The following is a 17,019-nucleotide window of genomic DNA, read 5'->3' on the forward strand; positions in this document are numbered from 1 at the left end:
TATTACAATACACACGGGCATTGTGGTTTATGTTGAGTCAGTTCCACACACACCATGGTGCTACACTGCTACTGTAAAGACTCACAAGCACACCAAATCAAATTAGTTCTGCAAAAATGCACAATTTATTCCTGTCTGAGCAACATTTGCTAAAACCCACAGTGAGCAGCTGTTGAGAAATATAAAAAGACACCAGCCACATTATTAACATGAATTTGTAACTAAACCAGAGACTAAAGTTGTCAAAAGTAGCAGAATAAAAAGTAGAATATTTGCCTCTGTAGTATAGTGGAGTAAAATTGAAAAGTAGCAGAGGATGGATATTCAAGTAAAGTACAAGTACATAAAAACTGTACTTAAGTACAGTACTTAAGTAAATGTACTCAGTTACTTTCCATCACATGTGTAGTTCTTATAGAGTCACTTTTCATGAGAATAATCATCAAGCCAAAGAGATAAAAATCACTGCTTTGCTCTGATACTGAAATAGAAGCAGTGAGATTTTACACCACTAGAGGGGAGTGTCGTATTATCTATACTCAAGTCTTTCACCGACGACTTTTAACTGCTAAACCATTATAGTATTTAACCACCTCTGGATAATTGATGGATTTGATTTATTAAACCTATGCTGTGCTTGTCAAATGATTTGGTTTCAAGTCTATTTTATATACAAAGTCCCATAATTACAAATCACAAATCTGTCTTTGGCTTTACCAGGTGGGGGTTGCCTTCTTGGACCTGCCTCTATCCATACATCATCCCAATATTTTCTCATTTTCAGACATTCCCACAATCCCACATAAGTCTTAGGAGTAATGAAGACTAAGTATATATTTCCAACAGTCTGGAGCTGGTGTTTGTTTGCTGCACCAGTCGTCTTTGTATGTTGAGTTTCCCATTTATCTCTGATACAGTGTGCTGTCTGCTGTAATGCCTTCATGTACCCATTATTTAAACCTATTCTTTTTTCATATTTGACATCATGTTTTGTTATTGCAGGAACCAAAACTAAACTGCTCATCCACTCTGTATTTTCCTTAACATACGGAATATTTTAATTGCAGATGCCTCCGTTTCTGCCTCCATCTCTCTCCATCTGCAGCTGCCCGTCTCAGGTAATGTGATCTTCCAACTATGCCAGTTTTTTTCCTTAACTTTAAGCCCCCTCTCTTCCATTTTTATGGATCATAAGTGTGTGTGTGTGTGTGTGTGTGTGTGTGTGTGTGTGTGTGTGTGTGTGTGTGTGTGTGTGTGTGTGTGTGTGTGTCTGTTGCCCTGAAGTTTAGGAACCAGGTATTTTAAAGTCTTGTGTGCTGGTGTGAGATGCAAATGTAGCACTTTATGCTGGTTAATGGGGGCTGCTGGCACTCACAGTGTAGATGCTATCAGTCTAAGATAGTGTTTTTATAAGAAAACAACACTTGTACTGTCTCTACTCTAACATCATCAACCACAATGGATAAAAATTTAACCATTAAATGCTAAATTGTACAAGAAAATGTTGTTATTATAACCCATTATGAATCCCAATATAAACATGACAGTAATTTCACATTAGGTAAACATCTCTGCAAGAGTATGAAGGGAGGAGGAGAGTTTCATTCAGGAAACTGTGCCTGAAGGAGGACGTTTCATCTCATCACACGCACGTGAAGAATCCCTCTCATGCACTGATTAGTGGGGAGCTGATCCATACAAGCTCTCTTAAACCTCCACCGAACAGGGGTGAGTGTGGTAGTAGGTGTGTGTGTGTGTGTGTGTGTGTGTGTGTGTGTGCGTGTTCGTTTTTATTTTTTAATGCGAGTGCGTTTATGACAATGGACCAGAGGCTTGTGTGAGAGAGATTAAGGCGCATTTGTGAGTGACTTAGAGAAAGAGGTATGTGTTGATGTGCCATGCGATGCCTGTGAATCACCTCTAATGTTTTTCTCCCTCTATGTCCCCGGGCCTTTCCCGCCTTCATGTCCACACATGCTAACCCTCCCTCCCTCCCTCCCTCCCTCCCTTCCTCCCTCCCTCCCTATCCTCTTTTCATCTGCACTCTCTCTCACTCATACACTCACATTTTTCTGTTACTGTACTTGCGAGGACCCCATGTTGATTCACTAATGTCTTTTTAAAGCTGCATTCATCACTAGTTTTCATTTTAAGATTGAATCAAATGACCTCGGCTGTTGCTTGTAGTGATTTATCCAAAGAGTTATATATCAACCTTGTAGCCTGTCCTTGCTTTGGTGCTTCTTTTAGCTCATTGTTTTGTTTTTACGGCATATTTACTGAATGGTTCAATGTCACTTTCCTCATGAGCCCTTGTTCTCAGGAAACAAGCAAATAAAAACCCAGTGCACTCGACCTGCTCAGAACCAAACCATGCACCCAGCTTTAAAGTAGAAGTCTGATATTTCCACGTAATTAAAGGCACCATCAGCGTTATGGAGCAATGTTTTGACAAGTGGGCCAGCGTTTTGTTTATACTGTGCAACCGACCACAAGGACACGGGCGGTGTCAACAGCTGGTGGCAGCACTGCGCCAAGAAGTGTGATAAACATGTTTGTTAGACGTCAAGGATACACACAATATGTTTCAGATAGAAACTATGAATGCAGTTTGTTTTCAAGAAAAAACTCCACCCTTTTTTTATTATTCCCTTCTGTCGTCTGGTAGATCTCCTGTTATGTTTAGGGCAGCAGCAACAATTTTTTGTTTTGAATAAATTTTGCATGACTGAACAAGACACATAAATGCATCAACAGTGGAATCTGATTGCAAAGATGGAAGTGTTCACCTGGAAGTTACAGAAAAATAAAGGAGGATTTTACACAATACCAGTACACACTGTGGCTAAACCATAAACCACAGAGCGCTAACCTTATACCATTATCTTGCAGAGAAGCTGCGGTGGCCTTCAGGTATCACTCTAAGCTATGAAAACTTGATCCATAGTTTCAGGTGATTATACACGAATGAAAACAATAGATCCCCATAAACCCGACACACTGGTCCTTTAAAAGAGTTTCTCCTTGTTTCAAAACCTGGGTCTGGTAAGGATAGAAATTCAGAAGCGTGCTCACATAGAAACATGTGGCTTTGCAGCCCGTTTTCAGTGAGAAGAGGTTGATCATTTCAGTGAAAGGAAGCCATTCCGGTGGTTTCATGGTGGTGTAAACGCAGCTGGATACGGTGTTGGTTTTGTGGCAGGTGAAAACACAGGTGCTGGTGAAGCCAGAGGAAATGCTTTACAGCCTGTACACAAACACATCTCCTGTAATTTCTCCTCTTGAGATTTTCAGCCTGAATGTTAACGTTGGCGACTTGACAGCTTCTGAGGTTTAATCTGTTTTTTAAAAGAGTGTCCCGACTTGTCGTGAGAGGCTGTTTTTCCTCCCCGGACCGTCTGCCTGTTGTCACGTTGACGTGTGGGTTCGTTCATAATGACTCGATGACATCAGGTCCTTGTTTGCATGGCTGTATAATAATCAGCAGTAGCGTCTCAATCACTCTGCTATGTCAACATGGTCCTCCCTGTTCTGGCTTGCTCCGATGCTCCTCAGGTAGAAAAACATTCCTGATGCGTGTGTGCATGCATGTGTGTGTGAGTGTGTGTTTTCATGTGCTATAAAGTAAAACCAAAGAGCATGGATGGTTTCTGAGGACAGAGCTGGATATTTTTAGCTGAAGGACTCCAGTGAAGGACGTTCAGGCTTCCTTTGCCTCAATCTTCTCATTTCCTCTGTAAGTGAATCACAGCTGATGGGATAATACTGAACACATGACTCACTTATCCAGCACACGCTTCCTCTGACCATACGGCAAAGAACAAAAAAGATTCCCTCTTTCCATATTTTCTGCCTTTACTTCGCTCCTTCTACTCTCCTCTGGAGCCTCCTTAGATAACCAGCTGACAAACCTAACATTAGATTGAAGATTAAAAGAAGTGATATGGAATAAGGTCGACATATCTGACCTGAAACTTGATAAATGCTGTCTAATAATGATGTGAATCTTGAAGAGGTTGAATTACAATCCACAAGAATAAAACAACATTCCCCAAAATATGAAACACAACGCCAATAATATCGACTAAGTCAGTAAATAACGTCAAGAAACCACGTTTGTCGCAGAGATAACTTATATATAGCCCCTTTAATTCATTAGGAAACTCCTCCAATGGGCTGTTTGATCATTTCTGGAAGAGGCTGCAGATCACCTGCAAAATCTCCTTATAGACAGCTTATTAATATTTACAACCACAGGCTTGATAAATTGTAGAACCCAAGAATGTATTAACATTCAGCCTATAGTTACAGGTGACTGACTAACTCTTAGCAAAATAGATCCAACCCATACTTACATGATTGATTTCTTCTGACCTATGTAGTCCTGGTTCCACATACAGCATGACTGTCAGATGCTATTTCCACATCTGGACCAATTCTGGCGCCCGTACAGAAAATCTTATGTTTGTCAACCAATATCAAAATAAAGGATACGAGCAGAAATCTGCACAGACGTGGAAGTATATGGGCCAGACTTGGGCCGAGGACCCCGCCATATGTTTTTGGTAATGTCATACTAAAATTCACAGCTGCAAACCTGTTGACCCATTCAAGTGTCGAGTGATTATTACCTACATTTATACCTGCTTTATTATGGAGTAGAAACACATGGCGATGTTATTACCAAATCATTTGATTTAAACAGGACACACTGATGCAGGAGGATCTTTATTCAACAGAGAGGAAACTTCTTCACTTCAAAAAGTAATAAAAACAGCAACATTTTACTGTATTTTACGTTCTGCACACAACGGCTTATAAAGCCTTTATAACTGGTTCCTTATAGAAGCTAGTACCAACATTTTTTAAGTTTTAATGGCGCAACCATTAGTTACTAATAACTTCACCTTCAAACATAATAATGGATTTATGAATGGCTGGTGCAACCCAATCCAGGACCTCTGGGTGCCGGTTGCTGTGTGACACCCATAGCAGACCAGTTTCGAGGCGTCTGTCTCAGGGTGATGGGTGCTGCCAAAGAGGGGCATTGTGACTCCCAGCGAGAGGAGGGGAGGGTGGGGGAGTTATTGTCCCTGAGCCCGCGGGAGCTGCCATGCGCTCCGGGGCCAATAGCAACACAAGAATGCTCATAGGACAAAGGCCATAACTCTATTCTATAGCAACACAAGCGAGGCATTGTGTTCATACAGGCACGCACACACACTTTATACACACAACACAGGTTTTGCCATTACTACAATAATACACTCACACACACACACACACACACACACACACATAAAGTATACCGGAGCAAACTATGCATCTGTGCGAGCATGCCAAACACTCATTCATCAACTAGTTTCCCACACCATGCAACCCCCCACAGGACATCTCCATCACAGGCTGAGAATGGCCAGTCAATCTGAGGACAATGAGTGAGCGAGCAAGCAAGAGAGAGAGAGAAAGAGAGAAAGAGGAAGTCCATGGTTCAGCTGAAGCAGTGCATGTTCTTGTGTTGCATCTACACCTCAAGGCCAGTTCCCACCCGTCAAACACCTCCATCTCCACCTAACCTGGGGGTTAAAAGTCCATTTAAAATCCTGCGTAAGTAAAAGTAAAAATGTTTTGTGCTGTAGCTGATGAATCAAGTCAGAGCTCCTTTATATATAGTTAATCCAGTGGTTCTCAATTTAGGGGTCAGGCCCACCTACAGTGGGTCGCGGGATAAATCTGCGGGATTGTCAGATGATTAATGGGGGAATATTGGATAATTTGACCTTTTTGGGTCCTGAACAATGATTTAAATGAAACCATGTGAGAAGTTTAGAGAGGGAACCCATGAGGCGCGTTTCCATCCACCTCTTTTTATGCACATATTCAATGTGTGGATTAAAGAACCCGAGTGGAAACAAGAGGAAAAGAGGTTGAACCCAAACTAGTTTATAGACTTGACTGAGATAGAAAAAAAATGTAATGGAAACATTTTGTGAATAAATCATGACATACATGAAGCATGTGACTCATGTGTAACTTTTTAAATTACACCATCTTGTATAATTTGGAGGTACAAAGCTGGAAAATTAGCTCCAACTCTTAATCTGCAACGCACCCAACTAATATCTAATATCTGCCCATCAGTTATGGATGGAAATGTACATGAACTCACATTTTCTCTTCTGGTTAAAATTTGCATCACATTTGACTGACACTTGGATTTAGACACCTGGAACATGAAAAGGAGGTCCAACGAGACACTGCTTTTTTGTAAAAAGGTCACAAGCCAAAATGATTGGGAGCCACTGGATTGATTTTTAATAAAACATTTTATTTAATCAGATTTTATTGTAGTTTTTTTTTTTTAAATGTAAAGTCTATCTGTGAAGTAACTAATGACTCGAACTGTAGGGTGAATGCAGTGGAGCGAAAAGTACAGCAGAATAAAACAGGACAAAATGGAAATACTCAAGTACAAGTACAGTACTAGAGTAAAAGTACTCAGTTACTTTCCTCCACTGGCACTGAGGCATTCCTTCCAGACACATTCCTCTTCCTGTATGCACTCGTTCACCCCTTCCCCTGCTGTCTGGAAACAGCTCGGCAGAAATGAGGAGGAGCCGTGACCCCTCTGCCACAAATCTGTGAATGGGCCGCGAATGAGGAAACGTGGGTACAAGAGGCTATCCGGCCTCGGCTGTGAGAAAACATCCACTCCCTCACTCACCTCTCCTTGGCGAGGCGAGGCCGGCAGACAGGTGAGTGACCCCTGACCCGGCCTGCCGCGCAGCGCTGCTCGATGCGCCAGGAATGTGTCCACACCTCTCGGCCAACCACGTCACGGCGAGCGGGCGAGGAGGAGGTGGAAAACACGCACTCTGCCTAAACCCAAACAGAGTGTGTGTGCTCGCCCCGGCCTCTCTGTTATGGTCTACATTCTGTGGCGCTGTGTGAATGTAGGGGTGAGTGTTTTGGGAGGGAGAGTGATGGATGACTTAATCTGAAGGGACACACAGAGAGGAAAGGGAGGTGTGTGTGTGTGTGAGAAAGAGCGGGGTGATAAGGATATTTTTGTCCAATTTATGTGAAGTATTTCAAGGCCTGGACAGTTATATCAACTGTTGTTGAGAGTTGGGGATAGTTCTGCTCTGCAACAAGGTTTCAGTGACAAGGAAAGATAGCTGCTCAATGACGAGCAGAAATAGCGTGTTTGTTACAACCTTCACTTATTTTTTGTAGTTTCAACCATTGCGTCGGTCAGTAATAGTAAGATTGCATTCGCCAAGTAAATTGCTGAGATCTGAGGTCACTACAAAGAAGTCAGACGGGGCAGTTAAATAAACTCTGAGGTATAAAATGATAATTGTAACTCACCGTATCAATGTGTCTTTGTTCCCAGATCTCAGTTTGCCAAGTAACTGCTGCTACGCCTGTCTAGCTTTCCGTTCCTGCGTGACACATTTGCAGTTTACCATCAATGACGGCAGCTAATTTACCCTAGAAAAGCAGCTTCTCATCTCTAGCCGGTGTCGCAAACTGATTTTGTCAGCTGTAGCTAGCTGGCTAAATGATGTTAACTCCAAAAATTATGTAAAATAAAACAAAATGAATACATAAATAACATTGGCTCCGTGAGTTGGTGGAAAATGCTGTCTCTGAAAAATATAAAACTACCATACAATTGATGGCTACGTGCATGATAGCATGCTAATAGACTGATGCTAAAGTTAGCTTAATGACCAAGAGAAAAGGTCCTGATAATCCATACATCTAAATAAGGAGCAGCATTGTTCTTGTATTGCAGGGTAAAACTATTTAACTACTAGCTATTATAATGCAGAATGATAAAATCAGACTGTTATTTTGTTCCTGTTTGTACATGTTTAGCTAGCTTGCTAGCTTACTGTAGACAAACATACTTTGACAAGCTACAAAGAATTTATGCTTTATTGATCATATTTCTACTTTTACAAGAGAAACACACCTGATTAGTGTCTTTGGCAAACATAACAACAACTAAGTAACATTAACATTAGTGTTATTATTGTAATTATTAAGATAGTTAGCTGGACATGCTAACATTGGCATCTTACGTTAGAGCAGATAAACATGGTGTAATCTATCTCTAGCACTTTTATGTTAGCATTTTTAGCTTTGGGATATATATATGAAGAGTATCGCTCTGACTGCAGCATCACTTGAAAAAACTATATGATGATTGGACAATCACTGTTTGGGGGAAGGATTTAGGGAACTGAGCTAATGACTTCTGTGAGTACAACGTTATTATAACCAGTATAAACTGCTGGTCAATCCTCGAAAAATAAGACTCAAGTTTTAATAAACCAGAACTGCCCTTTAATATAACCAAACAAGGACAAAAAACAAACCAGGGAGAGAAAGATGAACAATAATATTTATATAGATATATACAAATAATACTGTACAGGAGCACAAAGGAAGGAATAACAAGGATTTTCTGAATTCAGCAGTGGAGTGTAATATGAGATGAATCAATATACAGTACGTAACGTAATCATCAACATTGGAACGGCTGTGTTTTTTTGAAAGTGTACTCAAACCTAAAGAAAAGCTTAAGAGCTGGACTGAATCTGGACTGTGCTCGTAGTTTACCGACGCATTCAACCACTCTCTCTCTCTCTCTCTCTCTTTCTCTCTCTCTCTCTCTCTCTCTCTCTAGCTCACATGCACACACACATTTTGCAAAAACAGTCAGGCAAATACATTCACGTTTGGGGTAAAACCCATTCACTCTGATTTCAACACAGGCACACCTGGACTGGCTAAGATTTAACCACCTGTAGTGGCTTGTATGGCTTGTTGAGCGTCACTCTGGGTGCCTTGCACATCGTTTCTGCAGCACACACACACGCACGCACACACGCACACACACTGCTGCCTCTGGAAGTGTGTGTCCACTGTAGAGGAGCACACACTCCATCCACAGTCTATGTCAGGCATTGTAGATTTGTGTGTGTGTGTGTTAAACTTCCTCTCTTTGTGTGTCCATAATCCCTCAGTCCATCTTAGGCTAAAGTGCTGCAGAGAGGAGGGAATTCAGTTTTATGTGCATGTGTTTTTAATGAATGTCAATGGGTCTAGGGTCCATTCGGTCACTCAGTATAGAGAACTCTCGGTCATAGCACTGAATTCCTCAATTTCTTGATCTGCAGCAGCAACAGCAAAGGAAATATTTGCTTGAATCCTACATAAGAATGTAAGAGTGACAGTTTTGCTCAGATGCGAGGCAGATATGTCTTAACGAAAATTACATCCTGTGTGCTTTTAGCGTGTGCAGTCCACCACTAGCTTTATGCTCTCATTGGACAACAGCAGAAGAATGGAGGAGGGGTTTCAAATGTCTGTCCAGTCCCCCCCCCCTGCCCCGCCCCGCCCCCGAAATCCTGTGCGATTCAATATTCCACATCTGGAGGGAAAGAAAACACGAATCCACAGCTTTGTTTCAAACAGTCTCGTCGGTCCGTGTGTCCGTCGGGCCTCCGGTGTTTTAACCGTCTGTCTACCAGTTGCAGTCCGTCTTGAGTAGTGTGAGGACTTTGCGGCCCAAGCTGGCTTTCCACGGCTTGACGAAGCTCTTCATGTTGACCAGGAGGCGTCCCTGCTTACGGTCCGAGTGTCCCGCCACCAGGTACTCCACCCCTGGGAAATGAGGTCAAGAGTCAAGGACACTCTTCTTTGGGAACAATTTAAATTTTAAAAACCTTTATCAACTTTAAAGCGATGTGCAACATTACTGGCTTTTAAAGAATGGCTTCAGAAAACACTACAACACTGTTTAACACTGTGTGAGAATATGTGTCTGACCTGGGTTGAGGATGGGGCAAGTGCAGCCCCGCGCGGTCCAGGACTCGGGGTAAAGGGTGACTCGACCTCGCTGTATCTTCACCTTGGTGTTCTGACTGAGCACCTTCTGAACTTTGACCTCCACCTCGGCGTGGGAGCCCTTATCGTGGGCCGACAGCACTTTCACCTTCAGCACTAAGAGTCGAGTAGAGAGACCAGATGTCATTTGCAAGTTATAGAGTAGAAGGTACAAAGTAAAACTCAAGTAGAGGTGAAGTAGAGCCTGTTGACGACGGCTGACGTGGAACCATAGCTGCTGTGTGTTTCGTAGCTGGACAAACTTCAAAAGCAGTTTTCATGTGATTATGATTTCCTTTTTTTTTTTCAGTTTGATCTGAAATTCAGATTAGTGATGCTTTCCCCAGAGGGGTTGGAGCAAAATCAATCATTGCTCTGAACCCTGCACTCAGTTGAGTCCAGATTTTCCTGGATGAGTTTGCACAGACATTCATGGTCCCCAGACAATGAACCCTAATGACTCTTGAGGTTGAGATTTGTGTTTTGACAACTACTGGACCGATCGCCATTTCATTTTGTTGCCGGCTTCTGTGTGTATGGTTGAGTGTGTGTGAGTGGGCCCACAATTTAAAGTTAAATACTAGAATACAGAAACAAAACAAAGTTAAAGGGATATTGGGGAATATAGATAACTGTTTGTAATTGCTTTTAAATATGAATAACCTTGTGAAGCCATAGGAAAGAAAAAAGGGAAAATAGCTATTGGTAATTAATATTAAAGCACACCCATAAAAAAACAGAAATAAGAGCTTAACTAACTTTAGTTTAGGGACACAGGGCGCTACCTAGAGAGAAAGGCACAGAAGATGGAGTAGAGTGTGTGTGGAGGATGTTTGCGTTCTTACCGTATGCATAATTCATGGTGCAGAAGAGTTTACTGTTGGTCAGTGCTTGCTCTTTACACTCGCACTTCTCTGCAGGGGACAAACACAGACACACATTTAATATTCATAACATAACCGATGTCGTGTGTGTGTGTGTGTGTGTGTGTGTGTGTGTGGTCTCAGATACTGTACGTGGCGTCCTAAGAATGCAAGAACAGTGTGTGTGTCCAGTGAGGAATGTGCCTATGAGAGCTGCAGTTACATGGCGGTGGTGGTGGGGGGTCTGAGAGAAGGGACACTTGGAAACTATCCATGCGCAGAAACACACACACACACACACACACACACACACACACACACACACACACACACACACACAACCATCTTTGTTCCATGTCCTTCTAAGGCCCTATCAAGACTTTCATTACTTAACCATTAATGCTTGGGCACTGAACTGTGGAGGAAGATGAATAACACACACACACACACACACACACACACACACACACACACACACACACACACCTGAGTAGTGGAGGGCAGAGAAGAGTTCGTCTGCTCTGAAGATCCTGACCGGCTCGCTGGAGTTTCCCTCTAAGTTGTACAGGTCCAGATCAGAGCTGCACAAATACATAACAACATTATCACGTTAATCTGCGCCAAACAAACGTCCAATGGTCCGACTGACTGAGGAGGCAACCACTATGAATACTGAACAAATCTGATAAAGTTCAGTCGATCCTACGAGTTGCTCCAGGCTGGGAGGACATGAAATTTAGATCAGATATATTCATCCTTCCCTGAGGAGGATTCCTGATGATTGGGTCCAATGTCAGGTCTAAATTTCCCCTTGAGCTACATCGAGTTATAATGAAAACTAGCGGCCAGATTTCCATGAAATTCACTGTGGATATTCATGGTCCACAGGGGACGAATACTTGTGTTTTAGCTCCATCACGAAGCCAAAAAAGTCTATTTTTACACCAGAAATATTATGATCAGATTGCTGTGATATTACCAAGCACTGACTGCATGCTCCCACGTGGACAAAACCTCAGAGCAAACTTGACATTTTTAGTCCGCACATCAAAATCAGTGAATAGATTTTCTCATGGAGACAATAAATCTCAAAGTTTCAAACTTTGATACATAAATTTGCCAATTTTACCGACTGAAAACCACCTTGAAAGTGTTTCTTTATTATTTTAGACTGTAATGATGATTGTAGCCTCTAGGGTGTAAGATTATAACACGGGTACAGCCTCTATATCTTTAAACATATTCAAGAGTTTCTATACATGTGTAAGACCTTTCTTGGTATTGTACAAATGAAACCTCTGGAAACAGAACTTTACTCTGCATCAACATATTAATTAGTTATTAGTACATATGGATTTGGCATCGGGAAGTAAAACGTTTCTTACTCACCCAAACATACAGTCTCCAGTGAAGGGATCACAGTCTCCTGCACAGTCACATGGACGGCAGCCGTATTCATGGAAGCCCCAGTATCCCACCATGCACCTGTCGCAGTGGGCTCCGCCTACTCCAGGTTTGCAAATGCAGTTTCCGTTGGAGGGGTCGCAGGATGAGCCGTCCGCCAAGTGGAAGGGCATGGAGCCCAAGGGGTGACAGTTGCATGCTGGGAGAGAACGAAAAAAAACGTGTAATTAGTTTAGATTTGGAGGTAATTTTAAACTCTGTCATTCTTTTGCTTTTCAAAACCTCACTAGCGCTGTAGTTTTTGAGCACTAATAAAATAGTCTTTATATTCTGGTGAAAACTAATATTAGTATTTAATAATATTTTAAAAATATGTTTTTAAATCCTAAGTAATGCGGCCATTAATACTTTCCCTAATATGTTTTAATCCTATGCTATTTAACATGCTAATGAGTTGGAATTAGCCATGTATGCTAATCCTGGTTTTCTAGGTTGTTTCTCTTGAAATTTCTCTGATTTATACCATTAATTGCTGCTGCAAAAGTTTAGTACATCGAAGCAGATCGTTATAATTTGATTATGTAATCTACAACATTCATAATCCAACAAGTTTTAGAGTCACCAGCAATGCTAGCAGCTAAATGAGGCTGTATTTACAGGCATAGCAGTGCTTTGAGCTAAATGCTAAATGGTTCTCGCTACATTAGCTAACATGACAAAGTTTAGCAGGTATAATATTTACTATGTTAACCGTTGTAAGTTAGTGTGTTAGCATGCTAACATTTGCTAATTATTGCTAAACACTGAGGCTGATGTGAATTTTTCTATAAACTGGGATTGTTGATTTTGGGTGTAAATACATGACACTATATTTTGAAAAGCCTGGATTTAAGATAACAAACCCTTTTTTTGCAATTCTCCAAATCAAAAGTTTGGCCTGATGATGGTGTTAAATTAGTTAGCGTTCATTAGTTCATTCAAAGCCAAAAATGTGAACCGCACAGAGTCAGAGGATCAACAAAGTCAGTTGGATCATCTGGGGAGGAGCAGTAAAATTATCTAAAATGATCAAAATGTATGTATTCATACTGCAGATATATAAAAAAAAGAAAGAACAAAATCACAGTATTGTAGCCCCGAGTCCAAACGGCTTTCTAAGATGACACTTTGTTGACCTGCAGTGTATCACCGGCCCTGGTGATAAATTAGAATTTCATCATTCATCACATGTGCTATTTGTCTGTCTGGTATTGTTGTAGGAGCTCGCAATACAAAGGCCTCTCTCTTTTTCTTATCACAGCTTTCTCCCTCCCTCATGTCCCCTCTAATTGTGTGCTGATAGGGTGTTCTTTAAACAACCTCCAAAAACAATATACTACACACACACACACACACACACACACACACACACACACACACACATTTCCACTAACAGTCTGAGAAAACTACTGTCTGCTTTCTTGCCACTGCTGCGAGCGCTGAGACCTGGAGCCTTGCAGGAGGAGGTGTCTTACTTTCCCCATAAATCTGTCCCTAGCTCGGGGGGCAGATGGGGCGGGGGGAGGGATGGCGGGAGGGAGGGAGGGAGGGGAGAGACGTGGTGAAGGACAGGGAGAAGACGAGGAGAGAGGAACATAGAGGGGGTGTTGTTTGGAGACATTTCTCTTCTGTTTAATGATGCTTGGAGCCTGACTGGCAGTAAGCGACTCTAACTTACTGTACACCCAGAGGTCTGTCTCTCAGGCCTCTCTCCTCTTTTTTATTATAATTAAAGCTGCTTTTGATTATAGATTATAGGAAAAACAAAAGAAAACAACTTTAAATCATAGCTTTACTTCAGGAAGTTGTGTTTTTCAAATCAAACTGTGACACCCTCCTAATGAATGGAGTTTCTCGACAACCGCACGTCCGATCGACTTCAAACTTCACACGTGTGTTGCTGAGGAATCGAGGAAGTGCAGTGTGGAGTTTCAAGTTTTTCTGATGAGCGGTTCTCGAGAAACACAAAAAGAGAAATGTTAAATGACAGTCAGTTCGAGCTGAGGCGACGACGCATCTACACAACCAACGCCGTCGTTTTCGACAACGCCGCGTTGCAAAGATGGCCGCACCCGCTGAAAGCATCCGAGTCATCTGGATCATCAAGTGTATTATTATTTTAGACAGAGATCCAGGCTCTGAAAGTGCGCTTTGTTTAAGACTCAGCTCCAGCAAGACAGAGCTGTTTTGTTTACTTTTTAACCCCATCCGACCTTATAGAGAAGAAGTAACTTATACACCTCTGTTGTCATGGTAACACGATGTTATACCATGTGTCATCTAACATCGTATAGTTTTTAAGATTTCGTTTAACGGCCGTGTTTGAGTGAGGAAATTAAAGTAACGTTACAGACTGTAAATAGTTTTGAATGCAAAAATAAAATAAATATGACGCCAGAGACGAAATAAATCCAAACCCATTTTAAGTTTTAAGTTCTTCAGTAAAAATGACTGACTCTCCAGCTCAGGTCAAGGGTTGTTATCACACACGCTGATTACATTAATCTACACACACGTGTTACTTTATTAGATTCACTTAGATAAAACTAATCCAGTATAACACAATAACCCTGCAATAACTCCTCCATTAATGAGGGTTATGATGTGTCATGTAAAACTGTTTGAGAGGATGCTGAGTTCTTAAATTGATCTCTGTCACCTTACGGCCATAAAAGATACTTTATTATCTGTTGTCACTGGCAGGTGGAGGTGTGTAAAAGGATTACAGCTGTACTTTTCTCTGAATTTCCTCAATAAAAATTTACAGGAGTTGCAGCTTTCCCACGTTTGACTTCTCTAATAAACGGTGTCTTTGTCCGGCGAGGACGACGTCTCATCAACCAGACGCTTCTATCAGACGAACAACAAAGATAAGATAAATCTTATCATGAGACCCAACAGGACAACAGCTGTAAAATCATAAAGATATCACATTCATAGATTTTATAGACTTGGACACACACACACACACACACACATACACACACACACAATTACTGGACATACAACAAATATTAGGAGAGGAGAGTTTCATTTACTGACAGAGCTTTGAGTGAGTGTGTGTCCGTGTGCTTCCGTGTGTGTGTGTGTGTGTGTGTGTGTGTGTGTGTGTGTGTGTGTCAGCCCCTATCTACACTATTGTTTAGTGAGCAGCCTCCGCACGTTAACAATTAATGTAGATCACGGCACATCTTCAGCGCCATGTAAAGCTAAAACACGTGTGGCGATGTGTTTAGTGAGCGTGTGTGTTTACTTATGAGCATTTGAATGGGTCACTACACAAGGACCCCTGTATGTAAATACAGTGCGTGTGTGTGTGTGTGTGTGTGCGTGTGTGTGTGTGTGTATCTAAGAAAGCTGTGGGCTGCAGGAGCTCTGACAATGAAAACTTTATGAGCGTGTGCTGAGACATGACAGGACACCTGCCTGAACAACCCCAAAAAAAACCCAGAGCAGATAACAAACCTGCCCCCCCCCACCCATCCAAACTCTCTCACACACACACACACACACACACACACACACACACACACACACACACACACTGTAACTTTCCCCTCTGCTAAAGTGTTTTGGTGTGTACGAGCTTTCGTGGAGCTTGACGAGTGTTTTCTTTCCCGGGCCCCTCGGAGCCTGGTATGAAAAAAATGTTCCTCGCGACGGAGGGAAATTCCTCCATTGTCAGCGAGCGGCTACAGTGGGATTTCACAACCTGTACCTTCGTCTCCGGGGTTCTCCAAGCACGCCGTCGCTTCTTTTCTTTTTCTTTTTTTTCCCCTATCAATCATCCGTCAGCGAGGATCATCTGCCTCCCAGCCTCTGTAGTTACCCCACCGCTGAGTTTTCAGGTGCAGAGAGTGAAATTTCAACCTTACTAAAAACACACCTGTGACCTTATTAGAGATGCCAGCACAGACAGACTTGGCATACACAGGAAGAAGACATTAGGGGGAACAACAATGGGATGAGGCTGTAAACGAATCGATGCTAACGGACGACTAACGGCAGGTTGGAGCAACAGTGCATCCAAGTTCTTAACACTTCATGAACGTGTGCACCAGATTTCATCCAATGATTAGTGACATATTTCACTCGAAACCCAAGACAAAGTCATTAGGATTCACCCTCTGATTGAGACATTCAGACTGTAGTGACTGTGGAACCTGCAGAATAAAATACAAACCCTGTAGAAATGACCATAAAATCACAAGGAGCTATTGTTGTTTTTATATGTCTTGTTTTTTAGGCAATGAGGAAGTTTGGTCGTGGCAAACATTCAAAGCAAAAGGAAGTGGACCTCAGATAAGGCCGTGGGTGCCTCATCTTTATCTAACACAGTCATCGTTAGGACGATGACAGGTTCAGACTGAGCTGTTCAAACTTGACTGACAGTGTAGGAGTTGACTGTGATCGTCTTTTCTCCTCTGACGAGAAAAGTGTTTTCAAAATAAAAGAAAATGAATTCCACGGACTAAAAAGCTGCTTCAAAGTAAGAGTACTTCATAGAAATGTATTGGAGTCAAAAGTACAAAAGTGCAGTGGAAGAAAAGTTATAAGCGTCCCAAAAAATAACACTCTTAAGTATATATACTATATATATACTACTAAAGTACAGGATTCAAGTAGATGTACTTTGTTCCTGTCCAGCCCTGGAGATACGTCAGGACAAACAATAGATCGCAGTGACAACAGGTAGTGACTATAGATGTTGATAATGTTTGTATTTCTGTTGTAATATATTCTTTATTATAAATGAAAGAAAAGAAAATCACGACAACAACCCGACTCTGGGTAATAAAATCAGGCTGATAGC

At 41.8% G+C, this 17,019-nt stretch overlaps 1 protein-coding gene across 2 annotated transcripts in view; it reads right to left on the reverse strand.

The window, feature by feature from the left end:
• ntn4 (netrin 4) overlaps window positions 1-17,019 on the reverse strand; it is a 48,440-nt gene that overhangs the window by 14,723 nt on the left and 16,698 nt on the right. The window contains exons 6-10 of one of the 2 annotated variants that reach the window (XR_002665258.1): window positions 12,153-12,366; window positions 11,250-11,344; window positions 10,746-10,814; window positions 9,844-10,017; window positions 8,882-9,678 (exon numbers count right to left, since the gene is read on the reverse strand). Coding sequence is in view for 1 of the 2 variants with exons in the window: in XM_022749770.1 (XP_022605491.1) it covers window positions 9,539-9,678; window positions 9,844-10,017; window positions 10,746-10,814; window positions 11,250-11,344; window positions 12,153-12,366 (692 nt within the window). In the remaining variant the exon portion in view is untranslated. Of the gene's footprint in view, window positions 1-7,989; window positions 9,679-9,843; window positions 10,018-10,745; window positions 10,815-11,249; window positions 11,345-12,152; window positions 12,367-17,019 lie in introns of those variants that run through there. The other variant, XM_022749770.1, reaches the window with a different exon arrangement.

This window comes from Seriola dumerili, unplaced genomic scaffold (assembly GCF_002260705.1).
Source record: "Seriola dumerili isolate Sdu_G_001 unplaced genomic scaffold, Sdu_1.0 BDQW01000138.1, whole genome shotgun sequence".
Taxonomy (NCBI): Eukaryota; Metazoa; Chordata; class Actinopteri; order Carangiformes; family Carangidae; genus Seriola; species Seriola dumerili.